We start from the raw sequence: 24,337 nt of genomic DNA, 5'->3' as shown, positions 1-24,337 counted from the left end.
TAAACCCTAATATAGCTACAATATAAATTATAATTATATTGTAGCTATTTTAGGATTAATATTTATTTTACAGGCAACTTTGTATTTATTTGAACCAGGTACAATAGCTATTAAATAGTTAATAACTATTTAATAGTTACCTAGTTAAAATAATTACAAAATTACCTGTAAAATAAATCCTAACCTAAGTTACATTAAACCTAACACTACACTATCAATAAATTAATTAAATACAATACCTACAAATAAATACAATTAAATAAACCAACTTAAGAACAAAAAATAAAAAAGAACTAAGTTACAAAAAATAAAAAAATATTTACAAACATTAGAAAAATATTACAACAATTTTAAACTAATTACACCTACTCTAAGCCCCCTAATAAAATAACAAAGCCCCCCAAAATAAAAAAAAATTCCCTACCCTATTCTAAAATTAAAATAGAAAAGCTCTTTTACCTTACCAGCCCTGAAAAGGGCCCTTTGCTGGGCATGCCCCAAAGAATTCAGCTCTTTTGCCTGGAAAAAAAAAACGTACAATACCCCCCCCAACATTACAACCCATTACAACCCACCACCCACATACCCCTAATCAAATCCAAACCCCCCTTAAATAAACCTAACACTAAGCCCCTGAAGATCTCCCTACCTTGTCTTCACCACGCCGGGTTCACCGATCGATCCAGAAGAGCTCCTCCGATGTCTTGATCCAAGCCCAAGCGGGGGCTGAAGAGTGACGTCCATCCTCCGGCTGAAGTCTGGATCCAAGCGGCGGCTGAAGAAATCCATCATCGGGCTGAAGTCTTGATCCAAGCGGGCGCTGAAGAAGTCCATTCATATGAAGCGGCATCTTCAATCTTCTTTCTTCCAGAGCCATCATCTTCCAGCCGATGCGGATCCATCCTCCTCTACCGACGCTTACTCGCTGAATGACGGTTCCTTTAAATGACGTCATCCAAGATAGCGTCCGTCGAATTCCGATTGGCTGATAGGATTCTATCAGCCAATCGGAATTAAGGTAGGAAAATTCAAATTCAAATTCAAATTCAAATTCAATCCGATCGGCTGATCCGATCAGCCAATCAGATTGAGCTCGCATTCTATTGGCTGTTCCGATCAGCCAATAGAATGCGAGCTCAATCTGATTGGCTGATCGGATCAGCCAATCGGATTGAACTTGAATCTGATTGGCTGATTCCATCAGCCAATCAGAATTTTCCGACCTTAATTCCGATTGGCTGATAGAATCCTATCAGCCAATCGGAATTCGACGGACGCCATCTTGGATGACGTCATTTAAAGGAACCGTCATTCGGCGAGTAGGCGTCGGTAGAAGAGGATGGATCTGCGTCGGCTGGAAGATGATGGCTCCGGAAGAAAGAAGATTGAAGATGCCGATTTATAGAAGACTTCATCCCGATGATGGACTTCTTCTGCGCCCGCTTGGATCAAGACTTCAGCCCGATGATGGATTTCTTCAGCCGCCGCTTGGATCCAGACTTCAGCCGGAGGATGGACGTCACTCTTCAGCCCCCGCTTGGGCTTGGATGAAGATTTCGGAGGCTCTTCTGGACATATCGGGACCCGGTGTGATGAAGACAAGGTAGGGAGATCTTCAGGGGCTTAGTGTTAGGTTTATTTAAGGGGGGTTTGGGTTAGATTAGGGGTATGTAAGTGGTGGGTTGTAACGCTGGGGGGGGGGTATTGTATGTTTTTTTTACAGGCAAAAGAGCTGAATTCTTTGGGGCATGCCCCGCAAAGGGCCCTTTTCAGGGCTGGTAAGGTAAAGGAGCTTTTCTATTTTAATTTTAGAATAGGGTAGGGAATTTTTTTATTTTGGGGGCTTTGTTATTTTATTAGGGGGCTTAGAGTAGGTGTAATTAGTTTAAAATTGTTGTAATATTTTTCTAATGTTTGTAAATATTTTTTTATTTTTTGTAACTTAGTTCTTTTTTATTTTTTGTACTTAAGTTAGATTATTTAATTGTATTTATTTGTAGGTATTGTATTTAATTAATTTATTGATAGTGTAGTGTTAGGTTTAATTGTAGATAATTGTAGGTAGTTTATTTAATTTATTAATTGATAGTGTAGTGTTAGGTTTAATTGTAACTTAGGTTAGGATTTATTTAACAGGTAATTTTGTAATTATTTTAACTAGGTAACTATTAAATAGTTATTAACTATTTAATAGCTATTGTACCTGGTTAAAATAAATACAAAGTTGCCTGTAAAATAAATATTAATCCTAAAATAGCTACAATATAATTATAATTTATATTGTAGCTATATTAGGGTTTATTTTACAGGTAAGTATTTAGATTTAAATAGGAATAATTTATTTAATAAGAGTTAATTTATTTTGTTAGAATAAAATTATATTTAACTTAGGGGGGTGTTAGGGTTAGGGTTAGAATTAGCTTTAGGGGTTAAAAAATTTATTAGAGTAGCGGTGAGCTCCGGTCGGCAGATTAGTGGTTAATACTTGAAGTTAGGTGTCAGCGATGTTAGGGAGAGCAGATTAGGGGTTAATACTATTTATTATAGGGTTATTGAGGCGGGAGTGAGGCGGATTAGGGGTTAATACATTTATTATAGTAGCGGTGCGGTCCGGTCGGCAGATTAGGGGTTAATAAGTGTAGGTAGGTAGTGGCGACGTTGGGGGTGGCATATTAGGGGTTAATAAATATAATATAGTGGTCGGCGGTGTTAGGGGCAGCAGATTAGGGTTTCATAGGGATAACGTAGGTGGCAGCGTTGTGCGGTCGACAGATTAGGGGTTAAAAAAATTTAATAGAGTGGCGGCGATGTGGGGGGACCTCGGTTTAGGGGTACATAGGTAGTTTATGGGTGTTAGTGTACTTTAGAGCACAGTAGTTAAGAGCTTTATAAACCGGCGTTAGCCCAGAAAGCTCTTAACTACTGACTTTTTTCTGCGGCTGGAGTTTTGTCGTTAGATTTCTAACGCTCACTTCAGCCAAGACTCTAAATACCGGCGTTAGGAAGATCCCATTGAAAAGATAGGATACGCAAATGGCGTAGGGGGATCTGCGGTATGGAAAAGTCGCGGCTGCAAAGTGAGCGTTAGACCCTTTCCTGACTGACTCCAAATACCAGCGGCCGGTAAAAACCAGCGTTAGGAGCCTCTAACGCTGGTTTTGACGGCTACCGCCCAACTCTAAATCTAGGCCTAGGTTTTGTTTGCATAAATGTTGTGTAGATGATCCATTCATATAACCCATCTTGGAGTGTTTTTGTAACAATGTATGGTTTTGTTTATTTTTTAATAACATTGTGCAGATTTTCATACTCCTAACCAAGCCCCAAAGTATCCTTGCTGCTATTGTTTGTGTAATCTGTCTTTTCATATGCAGGGAAGGGGAGTGTCTGCACTTACTGCTTTCCCAGCCTCCTTGAGTGGGTGTCTCAGCCTAACCTCATCAACGGTGCTAAATTGGGAGCTTCTAAGTAACTTTTTCAAATGTTTTATACTGGATTTTAAGATCAGTATATGTGCATATTCTTTATAAAAGTGTTTATTACATGCAGTTATATGAAAATTGGTGTATATTGTCCCTAAGGTTTCTGCAGTATGAAACCTCAAAAAGAACATGTGGGTAACTTGCTGAGGGACCTCATAAAAAAAAACCAAAAAAAAAAAAACCTCACTATTAGCTGGAATATACAGTACTTTTAATGTTCTCCTGTGTCAAATGCTACCTGGTTCTGAGGTTCCATTCATTCCAATTTTAGTTCTGGCTGAGGCTTAGGGATTCTATATCCTTTTCTCTGAACATTTAAAAGGACAGTAAAGCTGACACTTTTCTGCAAGGTATTGTTACCTTTGTATTCTATGCATACAGCATGCCCCTTCTCTTAAATACAATCCTTCTGTGAGTTTAACCCCTTTGTGCTTAGTGCATCACTCGCCCATAACATCTGTCTTTTTTTATTTGTTATATGTATGACAATGCAGGCAGGTACAGCCAATCATGGTCATATTGACTAATCCATTGGAAAAGGACCCTCTGACTTCTGCTTATGAGTGACCCGCCTATGAATATGCAGGATGGAATAGTACATACTTAATGATAATAGTGCTGTTTCCTGATAATTAAAATGACTAAATTTAGCATATTAACTACCTTTCATGTGAAAAGATGAAGTTTTGGTAAAGTATAAAGGTGGACTATACTGGCTCTTGGATTTTTTTTTAGTTTTGTGTACCTGGGTTTTTATTGTGCCCTGATGTTACCCAGGCAGTCAATTGTCTTCCCTGTTCTATATAATTATATATTATCCTTAATGATTAAATATTAAGCAATATTCTAACCTTTTAAATTGAATTCTTTATTTCAACTATTGTTGTAAACCTTGAGCAATTGTAATGTAATATTGTTTCTGCTAATACATTCCTCTACTAAAATAAATAGAACAAATCTACATAACAGAAGGTTTGAGTTTAAGTAGCCTGCAGTGATTTCTTAAAAATAAGCCTATAGTGTACTGAGCTGTTCTAGCTGAGAATAAGAATACAGATAAACTGATCTCATAATACTTGCTTGATTAGGGTCAAATCAATCAAGGGATTCCTGTCCAACAAAAAACCTCATTGAAATAACCCTTATAGTATGCTCCTAACAACCCCAGATACGTAATTTAATCCTAGCTAAAGATTGTAATGCTTAGAATGAGCGTCCCACACACATAGGCAGAACACTGGATTATTTTATTAATTATGAAGCAAATAAAGATTTCAGCTTAATTTACAAAAATAAAACATTTCATCTTCCTTATTAGACAAACATAACTTAATTCTCAAGATTCCCACCATACCAGTTTAAGGTAATTCCCAGAAAACCCTAGAAAAGGAGAAAAAGGTACCATCATAACACTTCAATTCCAAGCCAACAAAATTCAACCAAGTTACTGTCAAAGTCCATAGGTGCCCTGTCAACTTGGATCATTGCTCCTCCACTTGCTAAGTAAATAAACTCATTTTTTACCATCTGTCTGAGACACGACAACTAACCCATGAAATTCTACCAAAATAGTCTGACTAAGATATAATGGACACTGATCTCTCTACCAAATTCCTCTACAAGGTTGAAACATACATGTTCCATAAAGAGGGTGTCAATTAAGTAAAATAATTTAAAATGTGATAAAAAGCAACCCATCCTCATACAACAGCACCAAACCAAAACATGATGTCTCAGACCAGTTCTCTTCTCTCTGTCCTTGCAAGTTAGCACCTGTTTGCTTTACTATGTGAATTTATATTGCCTGGAATTGCATTTCCTCCTTCAGTAGCTATGTTTTCAATCTCAGACAAATAACCGGTGAAATGACTTTTTGACATTATTAATGTTTACATAGATCTTTGTAAGTTCCGTCATCAGACACAGTTCGATGCTTTGATCAAACCATACATAATATATCTTTAGTAAATCAATGTTGTATATGGATGATCAGCCATTGTAAACAGAGGAAAAGGTTAATTATATAACCAATTAACATTATTATCCTAATACTATGAAATGTATATGTAAGTGTTTCTTTGTGTTATTTCCTCCCAAATAGGTCACGGCAATGGTCTCACCTCAAAAAGACTGTTCTTTAGATCTTCCTTTTCCAGAACACAAAAGTTGATTTTGTCTTTTTTTGTGCTGGGCTATACTGGAATCAAAGTTATATAAATTCCCCCCTCTACTAAAGATATAAGGTATTTTCAGTTCAGTGTTTTTCACCCACACGCCTCTCTAATAATTTATTTAGAAAGACATGTAGGGGCCGATTTATTAAAGTGCGGATGGACATGAAATGCTGTTAGCATTTATCATTGCACAAGCAGTTCTGGTGAACTGCTTGTGCAATGCCGCTCCCTGCAGATTCACGGCCAATTGGCCGGTAGCAGGGGATGTCAATCAGCCCAATCGTATGGAATCATGCAGATTGAAGACCACAGCCTCAGAGGCAGAGGACAAGTTATGAAGGCTCGTTCGGAAACAGGGGTATCAAGCTCCATTTGGAGCTTGATAATTTGCCCCGTATTATCCATTCAGTATGAAGAAGTTCACACAATATCAATTCAGATATAAAAATGCTAAGTAGGATTCTCCTGATTCTACCTATTCTTTAGCCATATGAGTTCCTTAAAGTATTATAAATGTGCAAAAATAAAATCTTTTAATATATTAGAGCATTTTAAAATGGTATGATCTATCTGAATCATGCACTTAATTTTGTTTTTACTAAAACTTTAATTACACCAGTATGCAACTTAGATATATATCCAAATAATCTCTTTAGCAAACCTCAGTATTTCTATACCAATTAAAGGGTTACAGGCAGATAGTCCTATAAGACAGAAAAGAGGCGCCTCATAGTGTGATAATATCTATCACCATATAATGTTAGCAAACAGATGGCAACTCACGATTAATAGGAGCACACTTAGTGCTATAAACCACAAGCCGAGACATCAAAGTCGCTCGGCAAACTCATCCCCGGCACTGCTCAGCTGAACGCAAGAGAAGGTGTTCCAGGCAGAGGGATCCACAGACCATCAGAGATCTCACTGGCCAACACAACTGCAATTCGACGATATGTCAGAGCAACTTCGTATGGACAAGAAGCTACCCAAACCACAGGGTAAATTAGAAGCAAAAGCGTGGTCAATAAAAATATAGTTGTTTTATTAAAAGTATAAATCCAGGATAAACAGCTACAGAAGAGTTTATTTAATTTTGTATTAGTTAAGATCATAGAGATCAAAAGTAAAGTTATAATAGTAATATAAAAGCCTTAGGGTGGGTTAAGATAATTGTGTAGGTTCATAATGGTATTTAGGACTTATATATATGAGTATCTTGCATGGCCTTTAAAATACCCATTCATCATTATATTACCTACATATAGGTAAATGATGAACCGATACTTAACTCTGCTTCTAAAGTTATAATTATGCATCATTTTGATGTAAGAGAAAATACTAAGCACACACTATAATGTATTAGTGTTTTTGTACTAGTGTGCTATGCGCATGCAAGTCTGATGTTGACATCAGGCAAACTTATTATTTGTTCTATGAAACTGTAAAGAAAACAGAAAGGCAAGTGCAGGGACTACATTTTTACAAGCATTATACTTGATTAAACATTTCTCACAAGCAAGCTTTAGAAACAAAATAAAAGAAAATGTTCCAAAGACAACTGTTTCAATTTCCATCAAAAAGCACAGATGAAGACAGTCCAAATAAGGCATCCAACTTTTCTGTGCCTTACGTGCATTTGACAGTCATAAATATTCGTTTTTAAATCATTTAATATAGAAGTTTAATTTAAATCCACACAGGCCAAAAAACTGTAGAGCCATAATATATTTATGGTATTTGTATTTGCCATCAGTTCAAGAAGAAACAAATGTCTAAATACAAAATAACCTTCAGAGAGTTCAAATAAATAGACTATGAAGCGGTCTACTACTGAATGACTGAACAGCATATGTACAATTCTACAACCATGAAAACAAGGTTGTACGGATAACTGTGTACTGAAAATTAAAGTTTTTGCTATTTTTGAATAGTTATATGTGTACAATTAAATGCCTATGTTACAGTACCAACCACAAAAAACAATTAATAGATTTAACAAATTTGAATCTCTAATGTCTAACTGTTACAGATTAAAAATTCAAGTCAAGCTTTCAAAATGAATTTAGTTCCTTTCTTTGGGTATGTCATATAAAACGAAACTTAGTTTTGTACATAGGCCACAAAAGTTTTCTTTACTCCCTTCCACTTTTTGACATACACATCAATTCATCACTAAATCACTCCAAGAAAATCTCTGTGCAATTCTTCTGCACCTAAAATTCTTATTTACATAGCCTTTCATAGGGTGCAACAATGGTCTAGTCATTATTTATATAATTCATTTTTATATTATCGTTATTTGTAATACACCGAGAGTTTCTAAACCACTATACAATAGGTTACAATCAATAAATTATAGGACCATTGCTGTCTAGAGAATTTACAATCTAGTTAGTAGTTGGAGGCAAAAGGTGGGGATATTATTATTATTATTATTATTATTATTATTATTATTATTATTATTATGGTACTGTCTGTTTCTATTGGCTGCTTAGCACTTTGAGTGAAGGTCTGTACAAACCCCAGAAGCTGGCAATCAAATCTTCTGAAAAGCAGCAAAAATTACTGAAATACTGTATACATAATTCAGCCTATCTAGATAGTCAAACTACTAATGAATTACAATATAATAGGTACATTCTTTAAAAAAGTAATACGGTTACAAAAATATCAAGGGCACCATTGGGGAAGTTTTCAGATTATAATAGTGTCATTTATCTAATAATATAATTAGTCATATTGTTTAATGACTCTGGAAAAGGTGCAAGTTTCAGAGACAGAGAGCACTTTGTGTATTCTGTTCTTTTGATTTATTTCCAAAAAACACCAAGGTGAAGTATAATGGATTGGAAAGAGGTTCAGAGTTTGAAAAAATGCTGCCCCAGGATATGATATCTTATCAGGCATTGCAAGCAAATCTCTATGCACTCTTCAATTGGCAAAACATTGTGCTTCAACTCCTATTATCTTATGCCCAATACCATATACACTTGACTGCCCATACAGCCAATCAGAAACCATATTGAGGAATATATGCTTCTCATATGGAAACATAAGTTTGTGAGGTAGCAATAGTGAGTCACATAGAGGTTACATCAATGAGCATCATAAAAAGTCAAAAATATCTGAATATCCTTTGCCTTGAATTGCTGGTGGTGTAGAAATCTGTCCATAGCCAGAGTATTATTACCTTGTATACATCCATGGTGATTTGCAAACCCTGATCCTTAGAAAGATTTTGTCATTTAAGTTGTCTAACACTTTAACAATATCAGTTCTTTACTGTACTTTAGCTATATGGAAGTATATATATATATATATATGTAATATCTCCTATACCCATTTCATGTAACAATACAACGGTACATTTAAAAAAAAAACAAAAAGAAAAAAAAAAAAAAACATCACTGCAACAAGTAATTAGAGATCTACTGAATCTACAAACGTTGATAGATTTTAGTTCCTACCTTCTCTAGTTGGCGAATTCCATCTTCAACACAACAAATCGATGCCAAAGTTCTCAGTGCAGAAGGATATAGGCACCGAAAATAGTCTTGTCGGCAAATCTTGAAAAGTACAACAACAGCACCTTCCTGTTGAAGGATAAATAGCAAACAACATTCCTTTAGCTAATTAAACTTTATTGTTTTACTAACACTATAACATACATATTCATAGTTTTTAAAATAGTTATTTAAAAGGACATTCTCATGCAAAAAAATGACATGCTTATATTCAGCCTGATGAAACGACTTTATGCACAACTGGTTGAGAAACACAGTCACTTCTGTCATTCTATTTTAAATTGCTTTAACCCTTGATTAAACTTTTATTGTTATCAACAAAGAAGCTTTTTAAGATGTAATATTCTTTATATATTTTGAGTAGAATGGGGAAAGAAATAAAGAGACATTAAACACCAAAAACATTTCATAAGCATAGTACTGGGGTCAAGTTAAAATCTCACTTTCACTGTATTTCAGTTACACGCAGAAAAAAACCTAGATTCCAAAATGGCGGTAAGCATAATTAGAGGGAGGTGCATGAAATGTATTTAGCTTTTAATGTCCCTTTAACTGGGGGACTTTGAGGTTACAGCCTACAAGACAATATTAAGTTCAATATCAAATGGATTCAGAAATACTGAGTACCAGCCTTCTAATACTCTCTGTGGTGTTGTTTATTTTTTTTGTCCAACTCAGTAGAGCATTTTTTACATTTATTTTTTTCCATTACCGATCTTAGCTTACTATGGGCCAGTCGGGTTGCTCACACACTAACCCGATGTGCGCGTTAACCTATTCCCCGTATAAGTCTCCCCCCGTATAAGTCAAGGGAGCAAAAAAAGTGGAAGAAAACACAATCTCATATTCAAACACAATCTCATATTGCTAACCCGACATGAAATTATGAATATTTCACATTCCAATATTCTTCACATAGCACAATATGTTCTATTTATTCATAAATACATATTTCTACATATATCTAACGGTATTTTGGTACAGTATACATCTATATTTATATATAGGTATAGATATTCACATATATATAGGTATATCTATTTATAAATACAAAGTATATATTATGCTATGTGCAGAACATTGGAATGTGAAATATTTACAGTAAATACACAGTGTAAGACTTTATTAAATACGAATATTGCATAAATATGATTTTTCATGTTTCATCTACTTAACTGCAAAGGGTTCCAATGCACTTATATTTATGTTTATACATGTTTACATGTGTAATTATGTGTTTATATGTGTATATGTCAGTAAATACATATATACACATATAAATACATATGTACACATATAAATACACATATAAATACATATGTACACATATTAATACATATGTACACATATAAATACATATGTACACCTACAAATACATATATATATATATATACATATAAAGACATATATACACATATAAATACATATATACACAAATAAATACATATGTACACATATAAATACATATATACACATATAAATACATATGTACACATATAAATACATATATACACATATAAATTCATATATACACATATAAATACATATGTACACATATAAATACATATATGCACATATAAATACATATATATATATATTATATATATACATATAAATACATATATACACATATAAATACATATGTACACATATAAATACATATATATACATATAAATACATATATACACATATAAATACATATATACACAAATAAATACATATGTACACATATAAATACATCTATACACATATAAATACATATATATATATATATATATATATATATATACAAATACATATGTACACATATAAATACATATGTACACATATGTAAACAAAGGTTTTAAACACTTAGGTAAAGTCCTGTTTTTAGGTAAAGTCCTGTTCTGGAGCCCAAGCATGTTTGGTCTCAAGCAGGTAACCACCATTAGCCAATCAGGAGTGCATTTACTTGTATCTGCCAATAGGAGTTACCTATTTACCCCTAGGCTGGTTTACATAATAACCTAAAGTAAGAAATGCAAACAAACGATCTAACAATTTAAAGCACATACATTTTACATTAGATTTCCCCTTATATTAGACAAGGTTCCCATCAGCAGTTTAACAGAATATGTAGCTTGTCTTCCGTGGGAGGGATACATATTCTCATTTGACTTTTACCATTTTAAATACCATTTTAATTAAAGTTGATGAACAAGTCAAATTTGTACACATGAATTACTGGAACTGAGGTTTTTGTACCTAATTATCAAGAATGTATGATGCAAATAGCCTAGATATCAGCAATAATAAGCATTTTAATATGAGAAACTATTTTTGTATACTGCACTATTGTTTTATTAGTAAAACTTTCTTCCACAATATTTCACTTGATTATTATATTATTTTATTAATAACTCCAGTTACACAGTACAAAATATATTAATTTGCAATTGAAAATAAATATTATGTTACCATAATTTACTTTATCTAAATGTAAGAAACATATATATTTATTTTATTTTTTGCAAGAAAAAAAACCATAATGGCAAAAATATAAATAAGTTACTTACTACCACTTGCAAAGGAAATTTACCAATTATTTTCATCTGCTAGCACAAAATAGGAAGTGTAAGAGAGCATAAGATACAAATCTCAGAATTAAAAATGGTTAATATGGCTCTTTTTAATACTTCATTGCAGCAGCATCTTTACATTAGTATGCTAGAATTGTACAGCTCTTTATACTACCTATAATTTATGTCGCTTTAAAGGGATAGTAAAGTCCAAATTAAACTTTCATGATTCAGATAGGGCATTACATTTTAAACAACTTTCTTTTATCATCAAATTTGCTTTGTTCTCTTGTTATTCTTAGTTGAATGCTAAACCTAGGCAAGCTCATATGCTAATTCCTTGAAGGCCCCCTCTTATCTGAATGCATTTGACAGGTTTTCACAGCTAGAGGGTGTTAGTTCATGTGTTCCATATAGATAACACTGAGCTCATGCACATGAAGTTATTTAAGAGTCAGCACTAATTGCCTGAAATGCAAGTCTGTCACAAGATCTGAGATAAGGAGGCAGTCAGCAGAAGCTTAGATACAAGGTAATCACAGAGGTAAAAAGTATATTTCTATAACTGTGTTGGTTATGCAAAAGTGGGGAATGGTAAATAAAGGGATTATCTATCTTTCTAAACAATAACATTTTTGGTGTTTACTATCCCTTTAACTTTATATTCTTGATGATAGCTAAGGTTTAATCAGAGAATCATGACTTTTCTGAGGGCCGATTTATCAAGCTACCCTAAAGACCGCTGCTCCACAACTTGTCCTCCTGCTCTGAGGCCGCGGACAGAAATCAACCCAATCGAATACGATCGGATTGATTGACACTCCCTTCTAGCGGCCAATAGGCCGCAAATCTGCAGGGGGGCGGCATTGCACCAGCAGTTCACAAAAACTGCTGGTGGCATGATAAATGCTGACAGCATACGCTGTCTGCATTTATCGATGTGCAGCGGACATGATACGCTACATCACATCATGTCCGTTCGCACTATGTTAAATATACCCCAAAATGTTTAACCATGTCAAATGAACACCTTGTTCATCCACCTCAGTGACCCTGTAAAACATTTCACAGAACAAAGTTTACCAACCTTTTCTTTCAAAAACGTAAAACTAGGGAAGTGTATAGATTATTTAGATTATATTTAATACAAAAAGCTATAGAGTAATATAAAAACTTTGATTTTAAAGGATATACAAAAAAAAAACTCTGCCCTACATAAAACCATATATGTAATCCAAATGATATAAATGCCTATATCTTAACTAATATCACTAGACAATACTCAACAATAAGATTTCTTTTAAATCTGATAGATTATTATTCCTGGCTCTCTCCATTTTTAGTAAATTCCCAGAATAGGGTGCAATGTTAGGGGTCCGATTCTAAACATTTTGCTGGTCTACACGTTTTTCCATGCCAACACTCGAAGGGGCAGCCCTCATGGAAATCTATAAAAAGAGGGCTGTCCCTGCAAATGGCGAGATGTCTTATAGAAATAATGAGAGCTTTTTGCTATGTAAAAGTTTGCAATGGAGGACAAAGTAAACAGGAAGAACTGTAGGGTAGAAATATTACAGAATTACTTTGGGATTTGAGAGACAATTTCATATACGCGCATGAAACGCCCATGTTCAAATCATTTTACACAAAAACACTTGTTTGTGAAGCTACCATTCTGTTTGATAAGCTGATAAGCTGCTTATGTCATTTGTTCAGATCTGCATGTAGATGGACCACTGTTAATTTTCTGGGTTCCATGTACTAAAGCGTCAATTTTCTCGCTGACAACGTGTCTGCTCGACTCGCTTGAACTCGCAGCTAGCGAGATGTTGCCTGCCTCGGATAAGCGATGCTGTCAGTGCTCAGGGACCTGGGAAAAAGGACTTTGACCAAATCAAAAAAAGGTACAACGACATAAATGGTAGATGGTAGACAAAAATATTCTGGGAATATATGCATGAGTGCATCGATAACTTTGGATAGATGACGAGAAAAGGCAGACTGACTGAAACCAATGATGACGCTGGACACTGCCTGAAATGATCCGGTGGCAAAAAAGTGCAAGGCAGCAAGAAACTTGAGGATTCCGGGAATGGCCCTTGAATGAGCAGTCACAGGATCTAGAAAATGTGCTATTTGAGCATATAAAGTCAATATTGAATGTCGATCCAGACAGAACCTTTGAATAACCTCTCTATCGAAAGGGCATCTAAAGGAACCCGAGGAAGGAATACCCGCTGTACTCGTAATCTCCTTCTTCTAACCGGATTTGGTATGGCATCAGGTTGACAAATTTGCCTTCTACCCCTGATTTGCATCAGACGAATAATATACAGTTGAAGAAGTGTCTCCATGGCTAGCAGGATCAAAAGTGAGTAATGATTCAATTGTATTGTCCCTCTTTTAAATCAGTTGTAGACGTATATCTTATAGACCCTATTGTTTATTATGGTGCTTGCCACCTATTAGCTGGCGACGGATTTTTCACGAGGTAGGTGCAGAAAAATTCACGAGCGTATAAATAGATAGTTTAGTAATTACTGTTTTGTGCGAGATTTATGTTGAGCGAATATTTTCAAGCTACAAAAAAGACTGGAATTCAAGAGTTGCGGACAAGTTCGCTTGACATTTGTTAATGTAAGGTTTTCAATGGATTCGTGGCATAGTACATACGGTTATTGATCCGCACGCAGAAATTTAGACGGAAATAGTCACGAAGACCTCGCAGACCGCTTAGTACATGGAGCCCTCTGTATATTTTTGTGTCCATAAAAATATTTATCTCACTTCTCCGAGCAGAGCACAATGCCTTGTTCCCTCCTTGCAGTAATTTTGAACACATTATTGACCTGTTATCCATGAGTATATTTATTGACCTTCCCTGCAACAGAGGAACTTACCTTTGTACATTTGGCATGGGTTTCAGCTGTGTCAGTCAGAGCAGGTTCTTCCATCTAGATATGGGACTAGCTTTTAAGTATAGGTCGATTAGAGTAGTCCATAGTGCTTCGGGGCTTACTATACTAGGTTCTGTGGCAAGCATGTTGTGTTATTGTTTTTAGCAGTGCATATGGCTGAAAGACAGTCTTGAATTTGCATGCTCAGACCATTGCTATTAAATATCATCATGGAAGCACCCACTGCATCTACTCCAGAAGGCTGCCCCTACAGGCTTTAGAAGAAGAGCAATAGCTACCTGCCGAGCCAACCTAATTAACAGTTCCTTCCTTGCTTGTAACGGATACCTCATACTATATCAAATGCTGAGAAGAGGAGAGTGAAAAGGAACTTAGTGCTGTCAATCCTATGATGAACTAAGAATGGAAGAGTCAGTCAGGGAGTTATCTTTAAAAATGGTAAGGGGGGAATGGCCATTTCTGGCAAATTCCCACAAGAAGGGAACCCCACTGATGAGTCAAGTTAAATGCTTCTTGAAAGTATGTATCTTTCATATATTTGCAACCACTCTAGGTGAGACTGAGAACAAGTCAAATTTTTACATGGTCTGCTGCAATTTCTAAGTCGTCTGGGACCACTGGAAATTTCAAGCCCTGTACTTGTATATTCATTTTTTGGGAGTAGGCTGCAGGTAGAAGAATAGAACCCTCTCTTCCCTCCAGATATCAACGATTTAGTGTCATTGGAAAATCACAGGGAGACCTATAAACATAGGACATTACTGGTACTTTTCTTGATTGGGGACTATCTACATTTGTAGCGCTGTATTTCTCTGTTTTTTGTGTATATATATATATATATATATATATATATATATATATATATATATATATATATATATATATAAATATACACACACAAACACAATTTATTTAGAATAGTTGGCAGCCTCACTCAAAATTATGCCATTACTGGTGTTTCCAAAACCTAAATTTGAAGGAAAAAATCTAAAATGTAAGTTAAAAACAACTTCAGGTTTTAAAAGAAAAGGTTTTGCAAAAGTGATATTTAAATTATATAGATGATAGATAGATAATAGATAGATAGATAGATAGATAGATAGATAGATAGATAGATAGATAGATAGATAGATGATAGAAATGCAGAAACAAGAATCTAGATTGTTCATGTATTTAAAATGCATCTAATGAATAAGTAAAACTTTTCAATGTACAATTTTTCACTGAAATTATGAATAAAAATGTACTAAGAATCAGCTATTAGAGTTATTTGTAGGTAGTCTGTGAGAGCATAATAACTCGATTCTATGAATAACAAATAACATTTGCATCTCCTGTATTAAACCGAACATGCATCGTTATATATGATTGGGTCTGAGTGGTTAAACTTAATTTAATATAAAGAAAGCACAATTATTTAATGGAATGTAAAGACAACGTCTGAGATTGTTCGTCACAGTTTAAGCACAAACTGCTAGTTATATATAGCCTTGGCTGCGGACCAGAGATATTGATGTTTAAACAATGTATTCCTCGATGTAGTAAAAGTCTCTGTAGTTCTGTATATTGTCTTATGTTCAGTTAATGGTTAAATCAGCAAATGACAACAAACAATTATAACTTTTCTTCATAAACTTCTCATCAGCTAAAATAAAGTTTAAAAAAAAATGTTTTTCTTCTCTATAGGAATATTGATTTGTTTTATTATTTAGCACTGAAAGTAAACTTCATAGGCCTCGCTTCCATTGAGTCGTTAAAAATGGAGCCGTAAGCTACCGAAGTGGCCGACAGCTAAAAGTAATTTACGGCTCCATTTTAGTACCAGGTTTCCATTGAAATATTTGCAGACGCTCTTTTCGTGTAGCTGTAAGTTAACGTTGTGTTAACGCTTCCATCTGATGTCAGATTTCTTGAAAATCAATTAGTTGCTAAGGTAACCCGACCTTACACTATAGAATTTACGTTTAACGTCTGTGCTCCTTACCGTTGATCACCTCTCAAGAAAAATAAAGAAACACTTATCCATATTTTTAATAATCAAATACTATTTTCTAATATAATTATATTTAACACTTCATAAATATAAGTAATATTGATTGCTGCCCTAGGCATAGGTCTAGTTTGCATTCTGTAGATATGTTCTTGCATATATTATTATATTTAAATATATACTGATATTTCTATTAGACTATAAGTTCAACTATTTCTATACATGAGACAACAATAAATATTACTTATAACAATTTATTTCTACATTAAAACACTTGCATTATTTGCAAGTTTTATAATTTCAATAGAAAATAGGTCTCAAAAAGCACAATTTTCCTCTTTTACACCTAGTTGAGCTGGGGGTAATATGTCTCAATGTATCGACAGCCTCCGACAGTGTATTAACGGTTAGCGCTTTCATTGGAAACCTGGTATAATTTATCGATTAACGGCTTCTATTACTTTCTATGGGACGCGAAGATCTTTTCGGCAGCCGAAGTCCGGCTGCCGATATTGAGGTATAACGCGCCATTGGAAACAGTCGTTAAGCGATATTGCTTTCGACAGCATATTTAACGGTTTGCAAGTGCACGCAAACTGAATTACAACTCAATGGAAGCGAGGCCTTAGTTGGCTAAGGGAGCAAAACTGTATCTAGAGGCATTCTGGGAATCTAAATGCACTCAATTCTTAGTGAATCAGGAGCATCAGTACAAATTAAAGGGACATGTTTTGCTTTTATGTAAAACTTGTGCTCTGTCACTCGTTCTATATAGAGGCCAAAAATCTAAATCTGTAAACTAGCTTTTCAAAATGCTGCAAATTGCTTAAACCATTTTTTTTAAACTTATCTTATGAATAATTAAAGGGATATGAAACCCAAAATGTTTCTTTTAATGATTTAGAGAGAGCATACAATCTTAAACAACTTTCCAATTTACTTCTATTATCTAATTAACATTATTCTGTTTGTATCCTTTGTTGAAAAACATACCTAAGTAAGCTTAGAATCAATCATGTACTACTGGGAGGTAGATGCTTATTGGTGGCTGTACATATATGCCTCTTGTAATTGGCTCACCAGATGTATTCAGCTAGCTCCCAGTTGTGCATTGCTGCTCCTTCAACAAAGGATACCAAGTGAAAAAAGCAAATTTGATAGTAAAAGTATATTGGAAAGTTGTTTAAAATTGTATGCTCTATCTGAATCATGAAATATATATTTGGTTTCATGTCCTTTTAACTTTGTATTGATTTTGAACACTGAATTTCATAAAATTGCAAAGAAAGATATATCCAAGGAAGATTAAAATCAGGCAATAGGAATTGATATTAAAAAACAGCCAACAGGGAATGAAGCAGTACCTCTATTTAAAGGGGTTCTTCGCTTATGGAAATATAATGTGCAGCGGTGCCAGCATGAAGATGAGGGCTCTGGGAAGAGAACTGAAGATCAGAAGAAAGAAGATGCAGAGCAGAGGTGGCGGAAGAGGCTGAAGAAGTACACTTCCGTGCCGCAAAGGTGGCCCCCCAGCGCCTGGAGCCTAGATTAAGAGTTCTTCAACGTCGAAGAAGATGCGGAGCAGAGGCGGAAGAAGAGGCTGTCAAAGTCCGCCTCCAATGCCACGAAGATGGGCCCCCAGCACCTGGACTCGGTATGAAGAGGGCCCAATATCGGGTCAAGAGGAACTGGATTTTCGCAATGTGAGTACAAATGTTGAGGTTATTTATAGCATTTTTGGGGTGCTTTCTTTTTATTTTATTTTTTTAGGACAACTTTATTTTTTTAGGGGGTTGGGGGTTACTTGTACTTCTATAACTCAATTCAGATGATCATCTATTTTTTATCTTCTGCATTGAGTTCAATGCACTTTAAGTTTGTGTGACAGCTAAACTACTTTTAGATCTTGCATTGAGAGAGGAACCTACACCAGCTTTATGGGCTTCCACACATAGTAAAACTAGTCATAGGATACTGACGCTACCATGTCATAGATGATCAAATAGCAAGTATGGGCTATAGATACTTCTTGCAAGCTGTTGCTGCACGCCTCCAACAACTCTTTCTCACAGATACAGTATGACAGCTCACAGGCATCTAATCGTAATGTTGCAGAATACACAAGTCCAAAAGACAGCAGCACTCACCACTTCCAAAGTATAAGATAATGCACAATTTATTGAGCCACCAAGGTGCACAAATGGAACAACGTTTTGGACCTCAGTCCTTAATCAATGTTGCAGAATTCCATAGGAGCTAGGCCAAAGGTTCGAGAAAAAATACGTTTGTAACTGAATTGTAAATCATTAAAAGGATAACAAATGTATTTATGTGAAGCTGAAGTCATATTGATTTATTGGACTGGTATGTTGTAACACTTTATAGTATTTTTATTGTACTTTTATGTTAAGCAACTTTTAAAGTTGTGGTTTTCAAATAGGGTCATGTACTTATTTTTGTAGACTTACCTAGTAAAAGCCAGAAACATAAAAAAAAAAGCAACATATTGGTATAATGCAGTGATATACTCTCTGTTCCAAAGCACTATCCAGGACACAAAGCCACCACATAGTTATTAAACAATCCATGTTAAGATGGGTTTTTTTTATCTTTATATTGACAGATTCTGATAATATTACAGAGTCTACATACATCATTTCCTGGATAATTTTCAAAGAGAAAAATACATTGTACATTTCAATTTAAAATGATATTGCAAATATCACACATTAAAGTGTACTATTACAAACATTTTAAAATTGGTTTCATGCTTTTGCAATTACAATCTATAATAGAGAAGGGCAGGGGTACTTCATAAACTATTATAACATATTAACATAAGTTTAATCAGCATAACATATCTTTTTGATCCAATGGGGCCTATTTATGAAAGGTCTTGCGGACCTGATCCGACAGTGCAGATCAGGTCCGCAAGACCTCGCTGAATGCGGAGAGCAATACGCTCTCCGTATTCAGCATTGCACCAGCATCTCACAAGAGCTGCTAGTGCAACGTCATCCCCTGCCAATCGGCTGCCAGCAGGGAGGTGTCAATCAACCTGATCATATTCGATCGGGTTGACTTGCGGCGATTCCTGTCCGTCTGCTCAGAGCAGGCGGACAGGGTTATGGAGCAGCGGTCTTTAGACCGCTGCTCCATAACTTGTGTTTCTGGCGAGTCTGAAGACTCGCCAGAAACACGGCCTTTCAAGCTCCATATGGAGCTTGATAAATGGGCCTCTATTTGTTAGATTGAACATTCAGTTCTCAATAACCATTGATTTTCTTTAAGTCCCCAATTATTAACTAAGAAACCCCTTCCCCCTTTCCCTTCTCCTTCATGCAGAGCATAATTATTTTTATGCCATTACCTTATAACTTCATCTCCTGTTTTGAGTTGAGTCTCAGTCATACACATAATAATAAAACAAAAACCAAACACACAAAAAAGAAAGGATAAAAGGGGGAAAGGGGGTTTTCTTCTCCCACTCCCCCCCCCCCCCCCACTCACCAAATACACATCTATCCAGTATGATGGAAGTTCCCCAAATTGGCATAGCTGTAGGATTATATTGGATTTTCTCAATGGTTTCACAATCTGTCTCTGTTTATCACTTGCATAATTATCACTCCTACCCATTTGTATAGATGCAGATATAGATTTTAACATCTTTATCTGTGGGGATATGTAAATAATATTGTTCCATTATCAATAGGTTCAGGATTTCTTTAGAAAACATTACAAAGGATGGTGCCTGCTTGGCTTTCCAATTGGCAAGGATGAGATTGCGTCCCATCAATATTGCGTTTTTTAATAGCCTTGAATTATTATTTTTCTCCGTCGGACATAGGAGAAAAATAATTTTTAAAAATTCAAGAGTAATTTCATTCTCTAGAACTCGATTCAACCAAAAATTTATTTTATGTCAGAATTGCCTAATTTTTGGACAAAGCCGAAAACAATGTAATATTTCTGCCATTGAGGCGCTACACCTGGAGCATTTTGTTATATTTGTCCATTTCTCTTGTAGAGCAGGGGTTATATGCACCCTATTTATTAATTTACAATGAGATTCCCGCCATACCACTTTAATGGCTGACTTCTCAACCAGACCAAAACTTGCTTTAATCTCACCTACTGTTACCATATGAAATCCCCTACTCCATTTCGTAACTAAATTATCCATATGTGTTTGATCATTACTATTTATCAATAGACTATGGGGTCGATTTATGAAGCAGTGAATGCTGCTTCCGACCCACTCCGCTTCAGGTCCGCCTGAAGCAAAAATTAAGAAACAGCGGTCCTAAGACCTCTGAGGGAGGATTAAGGTTCTTGCCCCAACAGAATTACAATACCTCAGAAGTACCAGACTCTATAGAGAAAATCAAAACAACAATTGATACACATGGTGGTACAGAGAATTTCCCCCAAATTTATATTCACAATGACAAAATAAATGTTACTGCTCAGGATTAGATTTATGTACAATAAGCATACTTCAGACTGGAGCAGTTTTACTTTTTTTTTCCCTTTGGTAGTCCGTGTAAATAATTTGGACTCTTTTTTCTTCTTTTAAGGTGAATTAACACACTCAAGCCAGTGAAGTGGAGATGAACAGGTCAATCTGAAAGTGTTATGTCACTCTGCCGCCTGTAGGCACATTCATTTATACCATCCAACTCCACTGAGCCCCTGAGAAATCAGTAGCAACAAGCCTCAGGCCAGTGGAAATAACAGCTTTTAGTAGCTGTATATCCCCTGGGACACTAATGCCGGTGTAGCTTCTGATAGTGAGTCTTGTTTATATTGAACAAAGTCAAAAGGGTCAATTTATCAAAGCGTCAACTGAAAATAAGCTTGAATTCCGCGTCCTATTTGTCACAATGATTGATCCACCCTAGTTATCAAAGCGTCAAGATAGGCAAATGTTGAAATTCATGACGTAAAATATGATCCCGCAATCTCAATCCAACGCAGATCGATGCTTGCGTCATTACAGATGTTTCGAATTCACATTTGACTCTGACACTTTTCCCAATTTATCAAACATTTAACAGGTATGCTTGTGTGTATTCCGATGCAGTGTACCTAGTTTTCAATCCGCTGCCCTTGAGGTCACGGATGCCATAGAACTCAATGGGAGTCTGAAAACACAGAAAGCTTATGTTCGGTGCTGCATGAAAATGAAGTATATTACATAATAAAAGTAAATTAAAAATTCTATTAAAATTGTATAACCTTTCTAAATCAAACAATATTATTGATCCACATTTGGTGCACTAGTAGATATAGGGATAAAATGAAAGACATTACTACTTATGGATTATGCTACAAATCTGTCTCTCATTACAAAGCAAGGCGACAATATTTCTACAAATTTGTTGAAAAGTTTTGCCACAAACTTGTTGCACTAATAGATATAGAGATAAAAATGAAATAAATACACAACATAATATAGCTAACTTCCTTTTTATTTTTTTGTGAAAAATCTATGTGCACCATGTTTAAGCCATGTAATACAAGTGCCACTCTTCACTTCGCCCCAAATTTGACGCAACACTTTTCGCACCAATTATGAAGCAAACTCCTAAATAACTCACACACTAGTGAATTTTTCAACCACTTTTGATTGGAATATGCATAAGCAAATGATTTATGACATCAGACAATCTGATTCAAATATAAATTTTAAACTATCACTAACTAATCAAAATGCTTGATACTTGTGTCATTGATCGCTCATCAAAAGTGCCATTTATTACATTGTGTATTATACTTTGAAAGTATGTATATGTGAATTTAGAATTAAAGATAAATATTGATGCTGACATTAGGACACACAGTGTAATATTTTAGACAATGATTTTTAAATTCGAATTGATGTTTGATTCAATATAATCTTAAGCAGATAGCTCAAAGGAAAGGGATAGCCCACCTAACGTGTCATGCTATTTTCAGTGTATTTCTTCCTTCTCTTGAATTTCTTTTTCAGTAAGAAATGTCATTTTCTATGCCAGCCCATTTTATAACACCTGTGAAGAGGTGGTTTTTAAAACTAGATTGCAATCAGGAGGGGTTACAGGTGCAGAGAGAAAACTGGCCCAGCTCTTAAAATATCCATTGATTGCAAATAAATACATATGACACTCTGATTACATGTTATATTTGCAATTATTCCTGCTCAGAATAACAATACATTTACACTATATACATATAGTGGTATAAATAAACAAGTAGATATGCAATACAACATTGTTTAGAACAAAAAAAGGAATTTAGGGACATGTAAATATGTTTACAAGATATATATATATATATATATATATATATATATATATATAAATATATATATATATATATATATATATATATATATATATATATATATATATATATATATATATATAAATAAATATATATACCCATATCCAAGTACACTGTAAGGGTTTCCCTCTAATGTGAGCACAGCTAGTACACTGGATGAGACTCATTCCACTTAAGCACTATAAACAATAAGAGTATCCATGACAGTGGTTGCCATGGTAACAGAATAACATGCAATAACAAGTGTTTACACAGTAACATTTACCACAGTATAATCGTTTGTTACACACACTTGTTTGATCCCCAACTGTTATAAGTCACAGCATAGATTTGGCTATAGTTATGTTTGATGACAATTTGTTTCACTATTGGTATAACTATGTTGGCAAAAACCGGAAGTGACGTCATTGAACTTCCGGTTTCGGCACTTATTGTGGAACGCAATTTGTGTTCCACTGACAAATTTTTTGGCGCACTTTTGGAGTAATGAGGTTTGTGTTTGTTCACTTATTTGTAAAGACTATAAAAGGCTTGTTTTATTGCACTATTGTATGCTGATGAAGGGGTGTTAAACCCAGAAAACGTTCCACATTAAAATTATTGAAAAGACCTGTGAGTGCATCTCTTGTTACTATATATATATATATATATATATATATATATATATATATATATATATATAAGATCAGGTATTAAGCACTCACTGGTCTTCAGCCGTCTGTGATACAACAAATATTTATTAATGTGATATTTCGGGACACAAAAACAGTCCCTTCCTCTTACAAACAACTGTGCAAAATGACAAACTTTTAAAGGCAAGTGAAACCCTCCCCTTCTTCTCAGCCAATCACGGCTGTCTGTGTGCCAAAACAGAAGAAACAATGCTTCTGATAGGTTAACAATGTGTTAGTAATCCTGTGTGTTAGTGAATACAATTAAAAAATAAACCAGTGTGTAGGTGTATATTAATTATCTCAAGGCCTGCAGGGTATTTTATACTCCTGGAACTAATTTCAATAAACCCCTATAAACATTTAAATATCACTATAGTCGTGGATTCCCATGATATAACACAGGACCAATCACGCTCACGGACAGGGACCACACACCACTGGTCTCAACCAATCGTTTAGGGTGTATCAGAAACAACCTTTACATGTGTAACTCCCCCGTTTAGCATTGGTGGACCTGAACCTATTGTTTACTGCACAATGTGGTACATCAGAGGTGCTGACAACAACCACACTCTTTTTGTTACAGCCTCGGTCTATTCAATATTTGCATTGCACACTTTTCAACGTCATCTGGCTAAAGAAAAGAAAAAGCCGACAAGTCTGCATCACCATCAACTCGTTTAATTACA

The 24,337-nt window shown here is 35.0% G+C and overlaps 1 protein-coding gene across 1 annotated transcript in view; it reads right to left on the bottom strand.

The window, feature by feature from the left end:
* Nucleotides 1–24,337, bottom strand: part of INSC (INSC spindle orientation adaptor protein) — a 378,936-nt gene that overhangs the window by 271,326 nt on the left and 83,273 nt on the right. The window contains exon 5 of the mRNA XM_053720626.1: nt 9,124–9,249. Coding sequence (XP_053576601.1) covers nt 9,124–9,249 — 126 coding nt within the window. The remainder of the gene's footprint in view (nt 1–9,123; nt 9,250–24,337) is intronic.

This window comes from Bombina bombina, chromosome 7 (genome assembly GCF_027579735.1).
Source record: "Bombina bombina isolate aBomBom1 chromosome 7, aBomBom1.pri, whole genome shotgun sequence".
In the NCBI taxonomy this organism is placed as follows: domain Eukaryota; kingdom Metazoa; phylum Chordata; class Amphibia; order Anura; family Bombinatoridae; genus Bombina; species Bombina bombina.
Note: the sequence above shows the minus strand (reverse complement) of the source record. Positions and strands in the feature narration are given on the sequence as shown.